At 35.6% G+C, this 17,688-nt stretch overlaps 1 protein-coding gene across 1 annotated transcript; it reads right to left on the bottom strand.

Moving 5' to 3' along the window:
* Positions 1-3,850: 3,850 nt before the first annotated feature.
* On the bottom strand, positions 3,851-16,396 carry LOC148855311 (uncharacterized). The gene is made up of 4 exons (XM_088985848.1): positions 15,697-16,396; positions 15,481-15,563; positions 4,283-4,338; positions 3,851-4,191 (listed from the first exon to the last, which is right to left on the bottom strand). Exons 1-4 carry the CDS (start codon positions 15,866-15,868, stop codon positions 4,113-4,115), a joined length of 390 nt encoding a protein of 129 aa, XP_088841974.1. The 5' UTR covers positions 15,869-16,396; the 3' UTR covers positions 3,851-4,112.
* Positions 16,397-17,688: the final 1,292 nt, after the last annotated feature.

Here is a 17,688-nt window from a genome sequence, read left to right as displayed (position 1 = left end):
ATGACTTCTTGTTGATTTGTATTTTAGAAGACAAAATACTGAAATGTATCATCGTCAATCCAAATTCAATTAAGCATCTCACAACCTCCTTAATAACTGTCTAAGGCTGTATTGGTTTGAATGAAAAAGTAGGGAAACCTGTTTTCCTTCTAAAGGAAACTACTATGATACGGAAACCACCCCCCCCCCCTCCTGAATTTGATAAATAATCACACTGATTGATTATCACTTTTGTGATACCGATTGATTGGTTACAAATTTTTTTCAGTATCATAATCAAACTCTACAAAATTTTTCAGTATCATAATCAAACTCTTCAATAAAAGACAAAACAATAAATCATTCAATTCAACCATTTAAGTTTTACTCAAAATCCAACTTATTTATCTAGGCATTCTTCTTATTTACCCACAATCTAGGGGTGCAAGTTGGGTCGGTTGGGCTGGGTTTATGGTCAACCCAGGCCCAGCCCTAAAACATGGGCTTAAGGCTCGAGCCTGAGGTCAAGTATGATTTTTTCAATCCAAGCCCAGCCCGCACTGTAATTTGATGTACTTGGGTAGGGCTTAGGCCCAGGCCAGGCTTAGGTTGGTCAATAAACCCATTCTAAAATTATACATATAAATGTATTTATGTAAATATATATACATATATTTATGTGTATACGTTAATATGTATACAAAATATGTATATAAATGTAATATATACAATATATATATACACATGGATGTATAAAAGTATATAGTTGGACCAGGTTCAGGCTATATAAAAACTAGACCTAAGCATGGCCCGAAAAATAAAAAATCTGACTTGTTAGGTCCAAACCCAACCCAAAAACTGAAAATCTAAACCCAGCCCGTATAAAATTCTGGACTGGACCGATTCAGGCTCCGGCAGGGCCCGCCCAAGTTGCACCCTTCCACAATCTAGTCCTACTAGCATGTTCAACCTCAGCAGTGGTAGAAAATAGAAATATATATATATAGCTCATTACCCATTGAGCCTTCTGCCCATCTCTTAGCATACATTTCCTCACATGGTGGGTCCCATCACACCATGTGCGAAACGCATGCTGTTGCTTGACTCCTTGACCACCTTATTTTTGATCGATCTAAAGAGATGGTAAAAACCAACCCTGGCAAGATCAACCTAAGAATTTAAATACTTCTCCGGTGAATCCAAGATGAAGGCTGGAGCCATTTTTTACCCATATTTTCAAAGATGCAGTCAGCCTTAAGACTTGAATATCACTCCAAAAGAGATTCCAAAAAGATCAATCTGTGCAGGCCCGAGATGAATTTGTGAGCTAACGATTCACTCGACCAATGGTCATAGGAATATGGTTGAACATGAAAACCAAGAATTGTTTATTTCGATTTAAACCCTGTAATTGGCAAATTCTACTGTGAGCACATTTCATAGTTGGTAAGGTGCGCAGGCACAATGGGGTGCCTAATCACTTAAGGCTCAGTTTGTAAAGAATACAAATACAAATATGTACCGTACAAAATTACAAATACATACAAAATGCATAGCTTTGCACTGTACATATTTGCATTTGTATTCCTTCAAACTGAGCCTAAGCAATAAGAATTTCAAGTAAATTTTCCCTAGTTTTCTATTTTTACATACAACTCCTCATGCATATTAATTGAAAATTAACAATTTTCTCTATAAGTAACATCAAATTTCCTCTCAAAACATGAAAATCAAGAATAATATTCTTTCAATTATATTAATCTCAATACTTTCAAAAACGATATTAATATAAATATTTAATAAAGCAGTTTCATATCAAATTAACATTTAAGATAAAGTAAAAAAAAAAAGGTGGAGCTGTTGTTTATTTAATATAAGAGAGTAGAAAAAACCAGTTTTTGAACGGTCATTGACCTGAATTGTCAGACCGTTCGACCTAAAAACAGTCCAAGCAACCACTTCCGTTTCACCCTTAACCCGGTGGTCCTTGACCAAAAAGAGTTGATTTGGTCAATGACCCACTGACTTGGGCAGTCGAACCGTTGACCTGTTCAACCCGTTCAACAGTTTTTGGCCATTTTTATTTTAATTATTTTTTTATTTTTTAAATTAGAGCAGGTTGTCCGTTTGAACCGTACGGTCAAACCATCAACCCAGAAACCAGTGGCAAAAACTGTTCCAATTCCAACTCGGTTTTAAAACCTTGGAAAAAACAAAAAAGAAATAAACTTCTTTATATTTCTATAAATGATTACATATAATATATAATAAATATAATCACATATATTAATAAGATGCAATAATACAAATGGTATTTTAATCAAGGTTTTAAATTTCATAACATATCGGCTGATACGTATCGTTTTGGAAGAATTTCGATACACTGAACATGTATAATTACATGGTTCTGTATTTTTTCATCTGTATCGACCTTGTATCGGTCCGTTTTGGGTGTGTATCAGCCAATACAACCCAAAACGCACCGATACGCATTATGTATCAGCCAAATTCAATTCCCCTATTCTTTTTACATTTAAATTTAATTTATCTCTTCTCTCTCATTAATATCAATTTTAATTAAGCCTTAAAGTTAGATACATCACTAAATGCTAATATAATTTAATTAAATGCTCATTTAAGTTACCTTTGATTAGAGAGTTTAATATGTCATTAAATGTTATTTAAGTGAAATGTCACTAAATGTTATTTAAGTGAAATAACTTCTTAGAAATCATAAAACAAAGGTAACAAGTTTCAAACCCAAGTCATTTGCTTACAACAAAAATTAATTAACCGTTATGCCAGTCTTAATTACTTATTAGAACAACATGTTTTTTTGTACTTAAAGTAATCGTTCTTGCCTTTGTGGATGTTTCCCAACAAATGCTATTAATTTGATTATTAATATTTATATAATAATAAGATGAGTACAAGTTATATTTATTTATTAAAAATTAAGGTATATATTAACTTATATACATAATAAATATTATTTAAATCTATATATAATAAATATTAAGTAATAAATGATTTCAAATAAATATTAGCATATATACACACATTTTAATTATTATATTATTTTTCAATGGTTACTAATTATATCCCGACACTTTATATAAATCATTAAAGAATAATTTTTATGTTTAAATAAATTAGTTATATTCACATAAAACTCATTTTTATTATTGTTCATATTTAAAAAATATATATTTTCTAATGTATCCATGTGTATCTTAATTTTTCATCCGTATCTATACGTTTCTATACGTTTCCGAAGCATATCTCAATATATCTCTTAAAATTACCTTTTTGGACCTTGATTGTAATAAGGTATAAGGTGTCGGCCTTCTCATTTGAACGGCCTCAATGGGCGCCGATACTTTGGACCTTGATTGTAATAAGGTATAAGGTATCCGCCTTCTCATTTAACGGCCTCGATGGGCGCCTGCTGCCCGGTCACTTAGACAGGCGCCTGATTGCTATAAACAAGACAGCCGAGATGTTAGATTTAACTTTGAAACGTTTGATGTTGAAAATTTCTAAAAATGTTGATAAAGAGATATCTAAGCCCTCAAGATGTGGCTTGGTAAACCTTGCTCTTTTTTCATCAGCAAAATTTGGTCCATTTCTGTCATCCATGCGCAAGGGCCATGCAGTTGCGGAGCCAGGAATTTTCTCTTAAGACAAGGACGAGAAAGAGTAGTGTTTGGGGAAAATAACATGAAAGGGTTTAGATTTATTACAGATTTATATATATATATATATATATATATATATATATATATATATATATATTGGCTCCGTCCCTGTCTGTGTGGTTCCACTTTTATCGGATGTCTCCAAAGAGACTTGTGAACAAGCTTTAAGAGTGTTACACTCAAAACGGGAAAATATGCATAGCAACTCAAAACTTCGAAGAGAACGAGCTACATCCCACAGTTAGTTCCAACATATAGTACCAGCAATATACGAAAGTAACAGCAAAAACAGAAACAAAAAATAATAATAATAATAATAAACAGTGTTACACTCACTAACTTGACTGTTGAGTTTCAATTCCATACACAATAGTAACTGGGCTCGTTTATCTTCTCTTCACATCTCTCAAAAGAAAGTAACCTCCGAGAAAAAAGCTACTGATCCTTAAGCTTCTTCTCGGCTTCTTCCAATTTCTGAATCTCCTTGTAATATTTACATAAGCGGAAGACAAACCTAAACCACAACCAAAGAGATTCTTAAAAACTTCAGTATCAGATGAGTGCAAATTCCTAATAACTTAGAAGTAAGATTGTTCATTGTGTACCAATAAAGAAGGCATGCAGCAGCACACAGAATAACATTTCTTTGAGCTTTATATATCTGCACAGCACGTCAACAGTCAGATCATTGCAACTCAGAATTTATATCAAAGCAAAACCAGAAACTATAATTAATTGGTTGATCGTTTAAGCAACTATTACAGTAGTTGTTTTACAGTAAGATCCCTGCAGCAGAAAAAGTAAATGAAATTGAACTTTATCATGTACTATAACTGCAGCATGAAAGATACCAACAACATAATAAGATAAAGGATGGTAATTGCTAACATGCGAAGCAAGGCAGCAAAGATGCAGCAGAACCTTTCAAATTCAAACCCTGCTAAAAGACAAAACATGCAAACAGGTGACCTACTTCCCAATAAACAAATTTCTGAATTTTTATCGTAATTACAAAATAAAGAAAATAATATAATAAACTACACTGTCATGCAATAAATGTTAATCTCCAGCCTGGCCCCATCCCACAAGTAGCGAATTGGGATCTCCTCCCAATAAACAAATTTCTGAAACAGTTTTTTTTGTTGGGAGATCCCGACTCATACGTAGCATCCAGGAATTCCACCTCTTTTTTCAACAGACTCCAGCTCTTAGATTTACCTTACAGGAATTGTTTTTTGGAAGGTTCCACACTCACATGCCTGTTAGGCTGTGTTTGGTTTGAAAGAAAAGGTAGGGAAACTTAGCCAAGATTTGTACAGGTGTCCCACTATCCCTACCTTTCTTTCAAACTAAACACATCCTTAACTTACAGAAGGACAAGACATGACACTTCACAACCCCTGTATTTGCAGCAGACCCTCTTTATGTTTGTCCACTTTGTGACTTGAGGTATTAGTGATGGACAAGGCTTTTGATGCTAGCATTGTTCATCATTTTGTAATAAGTGCCATAGGAGAATCATCTAGCTCCTTCTACAAACAAAACCCCATCTGACTTAAGTGGCAGCCACTCCATCCTGGAAGGGTGGAGAGGAAAGGTAGGTGGAAGGTTAGGAAAGTAGCACAAATCCAAGTTTTCCTGCCTGTAGAGAGTTCGTAGTGGTTTCAAAAGGATCATCTTCTTTGAATCTGCTGTAGGATCTTTGCGATTCAGCAACTTCTCTTGCAATGAAACTCAGGTTGCAGATATGTAGATCAGAAACAAATAGCAAAGAAAAAACAAGAGAAGAGGTGGATGGATGTAAGACAATAACCCTAGGCAATCAGACCTAATGATGAGGGCATTCATATCCTAAACTTGGCAATCACAACAAATTCTGCAGAGAAGCTTTATTTGTTCATTATCCAAAGAAGCCTTTTGGCTAGGCAAAGACCTACAAAACGGCATAGCCTCCGATAAAGTTGTCAATCTCGAACTATCAGAAACTGACTGAGCCACCAAGAAAGAGCCATCGAAATCTGATCCAAAATACTAGCTAGCTTGAACATTGACCAAAAAACTTCTATCTGCCCAAACTAAAGCAAAATGCATGTGAGGAGCATTATTCACAGCAACCGGGACTCTAGCATCACCTAGCACCTAAGTTTTCATGTAACACTATGCTTTGAGATTGTATCAATCAACATAAGCAGTTCAAGAGAGCACATCCAAGTTCCCTCATCATATTGTTGACCCTAAATCCTAAAGAGTTTCTCCTTCAAACATGGCATTCTATTTTTTCAAGTAACAGTATCCAAGAAGTGGGTACTTTCCACTCTCAAATAGAAGCATTCTTCTCCAAACATGTGTCTACCCACTCTTAAAAAAAGTCATGGTAGTTAACTCCACTCTCAGGAAAAGGTGTTGACTTTAGACACATAGTTGCCTACAGAAAAAAAGTGTCCAACTCCAAGCTAACTTTAAAGCATGGCTACCTATAAAAAAAGCATCCACTCCAAAGGATGTGGGGCCCAAATTAATCTTTGTAATTCAATTTCTTGATTCAAATAAAAGAATCGCTATGCTGTAGAGACTTTTAAATTACGAACTAAATCTGATTTAATTATTTAAATTAAATAAAAAAAATCAAATTACATATAATTATTGGATAAATAGTGAATCCCAAATAAAGTGACATTATTACAAAAACAAAATGATATAAAGGTGTAGTTGCCACATACCTAGTACCAAAGTTCAAAATATCAATACAGGCCAATACGCCAGTAGGGGCATATCGACCTGTATCAAAGCTTGCCCATCCTTTTTTTCTTTGAAACTGATTCAGAAGGGTTGGTCTAAGGCTGGTCTACCCCCTGAACCAGGTCACACCCCAATACGACCCCTGTAGGGGCGTATTGTTAAGCCCCCGATATGATATGATACACAAAATTTTGAACCTTGCTTAGTACAGGAGGTCATTCTCTAGTGACATAATAATAAGTGGAGATGATGGGAGCTGGTTTGTAGACCAAAGGACAAAGGGGGGCTCTGGATAGGAAACTTAGTCCAGAAAAATCCATCCCTCCTAAGAAAGAGACTTTAGAGGTTCCCCCTAGAATGTGAAAGGCTCTGGCACAAAGTGATTGTAAATATACATGGGTGTTCAGACGATGGCTGGGATTCAAAAGTAGCCCCTAATGCTTCGTCATCATCTCCCTGGAAAGCAATTCAAGAGGTGATTCCTTCCTTCCTCAACCATATACGATTTGATGTGGGAAATGGGAACAAGGTCTTATTTTGGGAAGACCTCTGGTTGGGATAACAACCTCTAAAGATCCAATTCCCCTTACTTTTTTACTTTGTCAAACTATAAATTTGAACCCATTTCAAAATTTGTGACTTTTATACCCCAAGGCTGAACTAGGATTTTGGGTTTAGAAGGGGTCTTAGGGACTTGGAATGCGAGTCTCTAATAACCCTTTTGGCCAAGCTAGACTTTGTTTTCCTAAACCAAAGTAAGGAGGATACATGGGTTTAAGCAATTTCTACTGATGGCATCTTCACTTGTGCTTCTTTTCTCAATAACCTAATTCAGCCTACCACCTTGGGTTTGAACTTCCCGGTAAAAGAGATTTGGAGCAAGCCAATTCCACCAAAAATTCAGGCCCTTTGCTAGGAGATCTTTCGTGGGAAGACAAATACCTGTGACTTGCCACAAAAAAGAAGGCCAAATAAATGCCTTTCTCCTCATGTTTGTTGCCTTTGCAAACTAGTGGAGAAAGTATCTCCCAATTGTTTATTCATTGTACATTTGCACTTTGCGTTTGGGAGCATTTTTGTTCTCTTTTTGGTTGCAGGTGGACTCCTCCCCAGTGTTTTAAAAGCGCAAGGGGCAATTTGCACCCGAGGCTCATGCCTTTTTGAAGCAAGGCGCAAAAATACAAAAAAAAATGCTACAAAATTTAAAAAAAAATGTCAAAATTTTCAAAAAAATGCAAAAAATCAAAAAAAAAATATTAAACATAATATTTTTTTATTGGAAACAGTAACTTTCATTAATTCTTTAAGAAACTTAGTACAACTGTCACCTTCAAAAAACAAGGTGACCCCTCCACAGATTACAAACAGGTCCAAAAAAGGTTCTGCCTACAAACTCCTTGCTTTGCTAAAGTATCAGCCATTGCATTGGCTGATCTCCTACTCCATTTAAACCTGACTTCAAGCTCCCTTGTTAGTTGCATAATCTCCCTCACAGGTTGTCTAAGGGACCAGGCGCCTAAGCTGTTTGTTTGCATCCAACCTATTACCAGTTTCGAGTCTCCCTCCACTTCCAACTGCTGAAAACCCAGCTGTTTAGCCAACTTGAGCCCTTGTAGGAGTGCCAAAACTTCTGCCCTAAGAGAGTCCCCCAGTCCTATCAGGCCAGAATAAAGGGCCAGGACATTTCCTTCCCCATCTCTAAAGACACCCCAATTCCAGAGGGACCTGGATTACCTATAGAACTGCCATCAAAGTTTAGCTTAACATCCAAAGATAATGGGGGCGACCATCCTCTTGAATAGCTAAAGAGGGGCAGGAAGAAGCAGCTACCGCACTCCACCCTCTAATTAAGTCATCTACAGAGAAGTCCTTGAACAGATCCAGCGATTTCAGCCAATGTATGATCTTGATGGTGATCCCTTCTATGACTTCATGTGCTGATTTTTCTTTCCCTTGAAAGATTCTGTTATTTCTCTCTTCCCACACTGCCCAAACAACTGCTGCCCTCGTTGCTCTCCACATTAATAAAAAATATAAACTTCAATTTTAAAATAAATGTTTTAAAAAACCTATTATAAAATTAAAAGACATAAACATAACATGTAAAACATATTTAAATGAAAATTTAAAAATAAAATCAAACAGATAAAGCATTTTCAAGCATGTAAAGGTAAAAGTTCCCTAAGGCAGGCAAAGAAGAGAGGAAGGATTATGTGGAAAGAAATGAGAGTAGCACTGATTTGGACTATTTGGGAAGAAAGGAACGGGAGGATTCTCAATGAAAGGTGTAGATCTGAGTCAGAAATCATAGAAGCCATAAAGATAAAAGTTGTACATTGGGTAAAAACCTTGGAAATCTTCCATGTTTTCTCCTTCAATGATATTTTGAGATCATGAAAGGAAGTGGCAAACTCGGCCCAAGAGAAAGAAAGGATCATTATGGAATGGGCACCGTCAATACCTAATTCTGTGAAACTAAATTTTGACAGAAGTTTTTTGGAAAATGAAGGAAGGGCCAGTTTAGGGGGTGTATTTCGAGGTACAGAAGGTGAGGTACTAGCACTTCATTCGGGTCCTGTGCTGCAAGGGGATCCACTGACAACAGAATTAATAGCTTTGCTTCAAGGGCTAGAACTTACAAAACGGTTTGGTTTTCAAAGGTTAGAAGTGGAAGGGAACTCTCAGATAGTGATTTCCTAGACAAAATTTTATAGCCAAACCCCTTGGGTTTACAGGCAAAGGATTAAGGAACGGAAATTGACATGATAACAAGGGAACTGAGTGTTACGTTTAAATGGGTGAGAAGAACTGCAAATGACATGGCATATACTTTCGCTAAACAGGAGGCAAACAGGCAGCACTTATTTTGGATAAGGGTGATTTTTGGGGATTGCAACACTAATTGTATTTGTTTACTCCTATGGGTGTGGGTAGGGGTGGCCATGAGCCAAGCCTTTCACAAGCTATTCGAGATTGGCTCAAACCGAGCTCAAGACCAATTTACAGGCTCATTTGTTAATCGAGTCAAGCTCGAAACTAATAAAGCTCGGCACGTGAAGCTCGCGAGCCTAATTGAGCTTCTACATATATGTATGTACATACATACACATATATACATATATACATATATACATATATACATTTATACATATATATAGAGGTGTCAATTGGACTAGATTTGATCCAACCCGATCCAGTCCAATGTGAGTCCACTTACAAATGGACTGGACTCAATCCAGTCCAAATCCAATACAAATCCAATACAAACCAAATCCAATCCAATCCATTAAAATGTAAATGGACTGGATTGGATCCAATCCAAACCGGATGAAATACCAAAAATTATATATAAAAAAACAGAACATATAAAAATTACAAAAATATAATTAAAATGAAGAAATCTGAAAATTACAAAAATATACCCTTTTGGCATTGAAAAAGCACTTTTGTAAAAGTGCTTTCATAAAAGTAGCCATAAAAGTGCTTTTGTGAAAGTACTTTAAAGTACTTTCGTACAAGTGCTTTTGTAAAAGCACTTTCGTAGAAGTGCTTTCGTAAAAATGCTTTTGTAAGTACTTTTATAAAAGTACTTTTGTACAAGTGCTTAAAAGTACTTTCATAAAAGTGCCTTCGTAAAAATGCTTTTATAAAAGTACTTCCACAAAAGTGTTTTCGTAAAAGTACTTTTATAAAAGTGCTTTCGTAAAAGTATTTCCATAAAAGTACTTTCGTAAAAGTTCTTTTGTAAAAGTGCTTCCGTGTAAAAGTGCTTTTATTAAAGTGCTTTCGTAAAAGTGCTTTTATAAAACTGTTGTAAAAGTGCCTTCATAAAAGCACTTTTGTGAAAGTGCTTTCGTAAAAGTGCTTTTGTAGAAGTACTTTTCATAAAATTACTTTTATAAAAGTGCTTTCGTAAAAGTAATTTTATAAGAGTGATTTTATGCCGGCTTCAGTTTTGATCGGTTTCAAATTGGACAAGGATTTGGCCTCATGATTGGATTATTGGAAATTTGGTTTAGGTCCAATTCAGACCAATAAGAATATGGACCAATTTATTTTGGATTGGCCCAATCCAACAATTATACAGACCGTCCAAATCTGATTTGATAAGGTTTGGATCGAATTGAATCCAACCCAAAACCAGTCGATTGACACCCCTACATATATATACATATATAAAAAATGATACATATAAAAATATTACACAGAGAAAATTATATACATAATAAAATTGTTATATATATAAAATAATTTTATTTTTATATGTAATAATAATAATCAATTATTATAATTCTTAATTCTTTAAATATCAAATAAAAAATAATTTCTTAAATATATTTTTTATTTTTATAAATTTATCTCACAGTCGAGCTCGAGTCGAGCCAAACTCAAGCTTACGAGCTTTTGACTTGAGCCGAACTCAAACTCAAGTCTTAAGCTTGAACCAAGCTCAAACCTCATCCTTTCTTGGCGATCCGAGCTCGAATAGCTAGCTATCCAACTCGGCTCAACTCGTTGAATCCACCCCTAGGTGTGGGTAAACTACCCACATATTTGTAAATTGTAAGCTCAATTTACACATTATGCTTAACAAAACTTACCTTTGCTGATCAAAAGAAAAGTGGAGATGATTCCCCAAAATAGATGAATTTTTACTTTTTTTTATTTTCTAGTAACTCATTATTTTACTAGTGTTTCATCCAACCCTTTGATAGACCACCTAGTCCACATGGACAAACTTTGTCTTTTCAACTTATTTTTTATTTTCCAATTACCTATCCAATGAGACCAAAAATTTTATGAATTTAATGTATGTTAGGAAAATTATGAACATTTTTTAATAACTTTTTTTAATAATAAGATAAAAGTTTATTGAAAGAAAAAGGAGATTCAAAGTAAAATGCAGGTCGTGACCCAATAAAAAAACATAGGCCCACATGGGATGTAAAATACACAAAAGGACTCCATGACACTTTTTTAGAAAAAGTAAGGTATTGTATTAAGTATAATCAAAAATATTTACAAAGTCCAGCACAATGAGCTTGTGAAGCTATTATGAGCTATGCCTTGCTGCCCAACAGTGAATTTTCCCTCAAACAAATTACATAACTGAATCCTCTGAGTTGCATTTGTTTTCAAAAAGTCTTGAATTCCTTTCAGATCAGATGGTCCAAATCACAGCCAAAGGTGTCACCCCCCAAATAAGCTTTCCTCTTTTACTCAAACCTCTCAGGTGCCAGCTCCATAAGAAAGCTTCCAAGTTAGATGCAAACGAAGTTGCACCCCAGAATGCCTTCATGACACTAGCACCCTGTTTATGACGACAATCCTGGAAGAAACACAAAATAACAAATAACAGGATGAAAGAATCAATCAACCAACAAAAGGAAACTAGTAAAAGACCTCAGATCCTGTGTCATGTCCTCAAAAGAAGCCTGACCACCTCACAGCAAAAGAACCCTTCAACAATCGTATTCCTTTGTTTCTTCCCTCTCCCACTTCTACCTCTTCCTCTAGTACTTCTGGAGAATCACCACACAGTATTCTTTGGAGCAACCACTGCCTTAAATAAAACATTCTTTTTTATCCTTTTAACTCACTAGCCTCCAAAAGCCTCACCTTCACCACCACACTATTATAGCTGCTATTGTCAAGATTCCTCAACTTTGAAGACTCTCTACTTTTTTTTTTAAATCTTGCTTCCTTTTCTTCCAAACAATTAAACGCGGTCTCTGCAAACTCATTATTCATTACCACCTAGGAAGAGAAGACCTAAAAGACTTTTCCAATTGGACCTTCCCAGACACCACCTGATTCAATGGTAAGTGTTCGTTCACCCAATGCACTTTATCCACCTAAAACTTCATAATATTACCTACCTCACCCTCAGCCCCCTCATCCATCCAATAAAAGTGGCACTAGCCCAAAGGTTGATTATCCCTCTATCAGGAAATTCCTCAAAGGATAGAATTAGGCCATCTTTAATGATCTCCCAATAGTCTTGAGCAGTTTTTCCTGGAGTCTCCTAAATGGATGAAGTGTATGTGTTAAACACACGTCAAACTCTGGTACTCCATGGATTCTAGGACACTTCTATGTGACTTTTTTCTTTTTTCCTTATTAAAACTTAAATGAATATTTTAAACTACATGTTTCTTCCTTTCCCTGGGAAAGATGAAAGGTGTGGGAACCTAATCCTAGTTCTAGTGGTATATCTACCCTAAAATTTAGAGTTTTTTGTTGGGAGGCTTCTCTTCAAATCAGACACTTGTAAGAGACTCCAAGGGAACAGAAAACCTGGTGCTTATCCCCACATGTACATTGTCTCAAGAGTGGAGAAACCAAGAAAGCTCAAATCACCTCTTTCCTGCTTGTCATTACGTAACTTACATGTGAACTCACTTTCTTATTCTTTTTGGCAAGCCTTGGCATGCCCTGCCAAACACTATAGATCTTTTCAACAAGACATTTTGACTGTCACACTAAAAGAGTGAAACTGTTATGGCATAGTACAATGCCTGCAATATTTTAGAGCAAATGGATGGACTGGGAGAGATATGCATGGATATTTTAAAACAAAAAACTAGATGTGGAATTACTAAATGAGCTGATCTTATCAAAGTGAGAATAGCTCATTAGGTGCTGATGTGTGAGGAATTTAAAGGAGTAAAGATATATGACATCCTAAGAGAGTGGCACATTGTGCCAGGTACATCAAATAGAACACCACCAAGAGTTTTTGTTTGGCTACCTCTGGAAGCTGGCAGACTTAAACTTAAATTTGATGGTTGCAGTCTTGGAAACCTTGGTGATTCAGGCATGGGAGGGGTGGTAAGAGGCAAAGGAGGTAGGATATTGCTCAGCTACTTTGGGCCAGTGAGGCATGGCAATTCTTTGAAAGCAGAGGTGTTCACTGTCATTCAAGGCCTAATCATGAATTTCAATAAGCTTAGCCATTCTTCTTCATCTATAAAATATTTATATGCTTAGTAAGAGAGCTCAAGCAAGCATTCCACTCTCCTTTTTTAATGCCCAGTGTTAGGCTCAAACAAGCACCATACTCCATTAGGTCTGAATTAAATGTAGATTGAAAAAGTGGACTGAATTAATGGTGATTTCAAAAACATTGTATATGCTCACATGCTTTTAAACAACGCCCCCCTTCCTAGAAGTTTTCACTTTTTTCCCTTAAATATAAGTAGCAGATACATTCAAAGAACTACATAACGGCATTATTAGGGCAATAATGTGGAATTAGTGCACTCTATAGAGACTAAAGAAGGAAGATGGTTGCAGGACTCCATCAGGCTCTACTACAGGAATTAAGAGTGGATTTCCTTGAATACACAGACTGGAGATTGAGGGGGGTCTTTAGGTGGTCATAAATGCCTTCAAGGCTTCAACTCAAATGGGGTATGGTCATAAAATTGATTGGTAACAAGTGCTCAATATAGATAATAAAAGAATTAGTTATGCATTGATGTCAGGCATCCTCTGTTTAGGCAGGCCGTTTCTCCTCCCTTACTTTTTCAATTTAATGTACAATTCCTTTTATATTGTATATTCCTCATCAACCCGCAAAAAGGATGTCCTCTTTTGACCACTTGCTTTGCCATAGCATCAGCAACCTATCGGCTGATCAGTGTCATAACTCATAACCCTTATTCCCTTTCTATCATTCTTATCCCCCTCATGATGCTTTTATATTGCCACAGAAGTAGCCTATCATTCTATAGTTGAAGGGTTTTATCACCCTCAAACCTTGTGGTGCTGCCATTAGGGATTGTATATTTTATCCAAATATAGTAATAAATTCCTTTTATCTTGTTGCTGATTAAAAGCAGGGAAAAAATAGTGGCCTTACCATGAAAACCAATTTTTCATGGCATTGCCATAAAATTTTGACAATTTATAATTGTCAAATTGATGTCAAAGGAGAATCAAGAGAATATAAGATGGGGTTATGGGTGTTAAGTACATCTGAGCTAATGGATAAAAGCACTATCTTAAATAATGGAAATGTGAGAAAGGGTCCATCACTGAATCCAAAGAATTAAAAAATAATAATAAATCTTTTTTTTCTTTATCTTTCCATATACATTTTGACATATATAATTAGATCATTCATCCATGTACATAACTTGATGAATGATGTAGCTCTCTTACAGAGAGAAGACTACCAACACTTATTAATTGGATAAAAAAACAGGCAAGTAACATTTATTGCTAATTGGTTAAGAGTTTTCTTCCAATCCAATCTAATAATAGCTAAAGTAAACTCAATTCAACTCAACCAAGCTTTGTCCCAACCACGTTGGGTCGGTTACATGAATCTTGTTCAGCCAATCCACTCTATTTAAGTCTATATCCATTGTTACTTCCCTTCTATGAGTGATGATCATCTTACAAGCATCAGTGCATATGGAATGGGCAATTAATTTTATAGGAGTCATCATTTTGTGAGAATCATTTATAAATTTCAATAAATGATATTTAAGTTTCAATTTTAGAAACGACTTTATGTTGCTTAGCCTTCATTGCTCTTCTCTACTTTCTTTTCGGATACAACTCGTCATAAAATGAAACTAATAGCAGGGAATTTCTGGAAGTTAATGCCACAGAAGCCAAGGCAAATAAATAAAATAAGTATACAACCAGGTGTAGCACTGTAGTTCATTGCCCCCCCCTACAGACCGAATTCTAAGTTCTTCTAATCCGATCACTACTATCTAGCAAAAAATAAAAAAACTCAATAAAGATTGATATCCAGACAGATCAACGATCAGCATGTGAGCTTTTGGAGATTGGATATTCCGTTATCTTAACACGGTTACAACAAGCATCCTCCCGAGTAAGCTAAGGAATCCCCAATAGGAAAAATTAAAATATGCTTACCATTTCAAACCAAATGGCATGCATATGACCCCAAAAAGTAATAAATTAGCAACCAGTCCAAACAAACAATGCGGACATCAATAACAGAAATGTAGAACACACGAACAAAATTGTCTTAAAGACATATGAACAAATTAATCAAGAGAAGAAATCTGAAACGAGGACTCACAGATTTCTCGTATCGGTCCCTTTCAGCGGCGGTGCAGACCTCAGATGTGCACATCAAGCGGTGTTCGTTCTTCCAATAGATATCTTTCAGAGAAACAAAACGATAAAATCAACTACCAACAACGCCCAAACCCTAATTAGAAGCTAAATCCCCTTAAAGAAAAAAGGCCAACCAGGAAAGGGAACGAGAGAGTAGACCATGGAACTAAAAACAAACCTAACAGCTGAAATGCAGCGAAGGGGACAATGCCCAACGCAGGTTGGAGGAGGATGGAGATTAGTGAGACGACGCGCGATTTCAACAACTTCGGTGCCGGAAGTGTCAGCAGAAGCGCTATGGCTGCTTCCACTGCAACCACGTAAGACAAAATTATCCACTGCAACGCCATTTCTTCTTCTTCTTCTTCTTCTTCTTCTCCTCTCACACACGCAAACGATCTCTGCTTCTGTCTTTATTCTGGCTTATTTTTCGTTTTCTCCTCGGTTTGCTTCGGAGCGAAGGCTTCTTCGGTGACTGCTCCCCGTTGAAGTCCACGAGGAGATTTTTAAGGAACGCTAGCCACACGGATTTGCGAATCAGTAGCGAATACGTAACGTGCTATATAACCTATAAGGCATAAATACGGCATCATGGAAGCCGTACCTCTGCACGGTTTCTCTTACTCGTGTCCATAGCGTTCTCTCTTGGTAGGTTATCAACTACAACCACCGTATTGATAACAACAATGGAGACAGAAATGCTCAGCAAGTACTGAGAAATCAGAAAACTGTCCACGTATTCGCGTGGAATTTGCGGAAAATAGTAGAAAGAGAAGGTTGGATTGGACACGTGGAGATTTTAACTGATTAATGGCCACGTGGCATTTGCTTTGCGTATGCATCCAAGAAGAAAGACATACACCTGTCTCCGATCGGTCTGTTAGGAATCGTTTGGGCTGAAATAAATGACTAATCGCTTTGTCTTTTTTAAATAATTAAGGGTAAACTCAGAAAAAAAAAAGACAGTTAAATTAGTGTACATTTACCAATTTACTAACTCAACTATAAAATGTTTTTCTTTGGTGAATTATAAAACGTTTTGAATACCCAAAACTTTCCAATACAAAGACTCTTTTGTAATCAAGTTCATTGATCAATGCTAGCTTTCCGAGTTTCTTTTGGTGAAAAATAATAATAATTTTTAGTTTCATTTTTTATAATATTTTATTCTATTTTTTCAATTTCATTTTATAATTTCATAAATAAACAATTATGCATATCAAACTTCATATAGAATAAAATTTTAAGATTTCTTTTGCAATTTCTCGTCTATCTTGTTACTTTAGTTTAAATTTTTCATTTTTTTTCTCAATTTTCCTAAAAATAACCGTGCTGCCCAAGGCACTGCCCACATTACACCTCTATTTTTACATTATTTTGTGCTCAGGCTTTGGGTCGGACCATTCAAAATTTAGAAAAACAAAATATTCTCATTGCTAAACAAGGAAAATAAGCATACATTAAAAAAAACAAAAACTTTCTACTAGTAGTTGTTTAGATCCAATTACCTAAAGAAGAGAAAGCACTTAAATTGAGCATCAAAAAATAGTCTTTTTTGCCAACATTCATTTATAAGATGCATAAACATATCTATACTACTGCCTATAAAAGAGTGAATGCCCTTCTTTCTGAAATTTTCATTGGATGCTTTTTACCCCTCTTGTCTAAGTATACAATGGGTATAAATGTTCTTTACTCTCACTTTAGAAATTGCCCACTTATGAATGTTCAGAAAATGTCCACGTATAATAGTCCAAAAACTATCCACTTATAACAAGAAACTACCAATGAATTATAAATGGTTTTATTTTAAAGACATTGCTATGTGCAAATGAATGTGCATGTTTACTAGTTTACATCAAGTCCCTAATAAATGGTACCATTCTACAAGCCATAGTGGCTAAAATATGGTCTTCTACGTTAACATTTCCGTTTATATATAAAAGAGAAAAAAATCATATTTGGCAAAAGATGACAAAATGCCATAACCTATTTCCATAGAAATCTTGTCTCTCCAATTACATTGTGGGATTCTAGTCTACAGTCTCCAAAAAATTTACAATACACTTAGCATCAGCAAAGGCAAATGCTTTAGCTATGTTTGGCTTGAAGGAAAAGGTAGGGAAAGAAAGGAAAAGGTATGAAAATCTATACAAAGTTTGTAAAAATT

This window comes from Nelumbo lutea, chromosome 4 (assembly GCF_056320005.1).
Source record: "Nelumbo lutea isolate HS-2025 chromosome 4, American lotus-T2T, whole genome shotgun sequence".
In the NCBI taxonomy this organism is placed as follows: domain Eukaryota; kingdom Viridiplantae; phylum Streptophyta; class Magnoliopsida; order Proteales; family Nelumbonaceae; genus Nelumbo; species Nelumbo lutea.
This window is presented reverse-complemented; position numbering and strand designations above follow the sequence as displayed.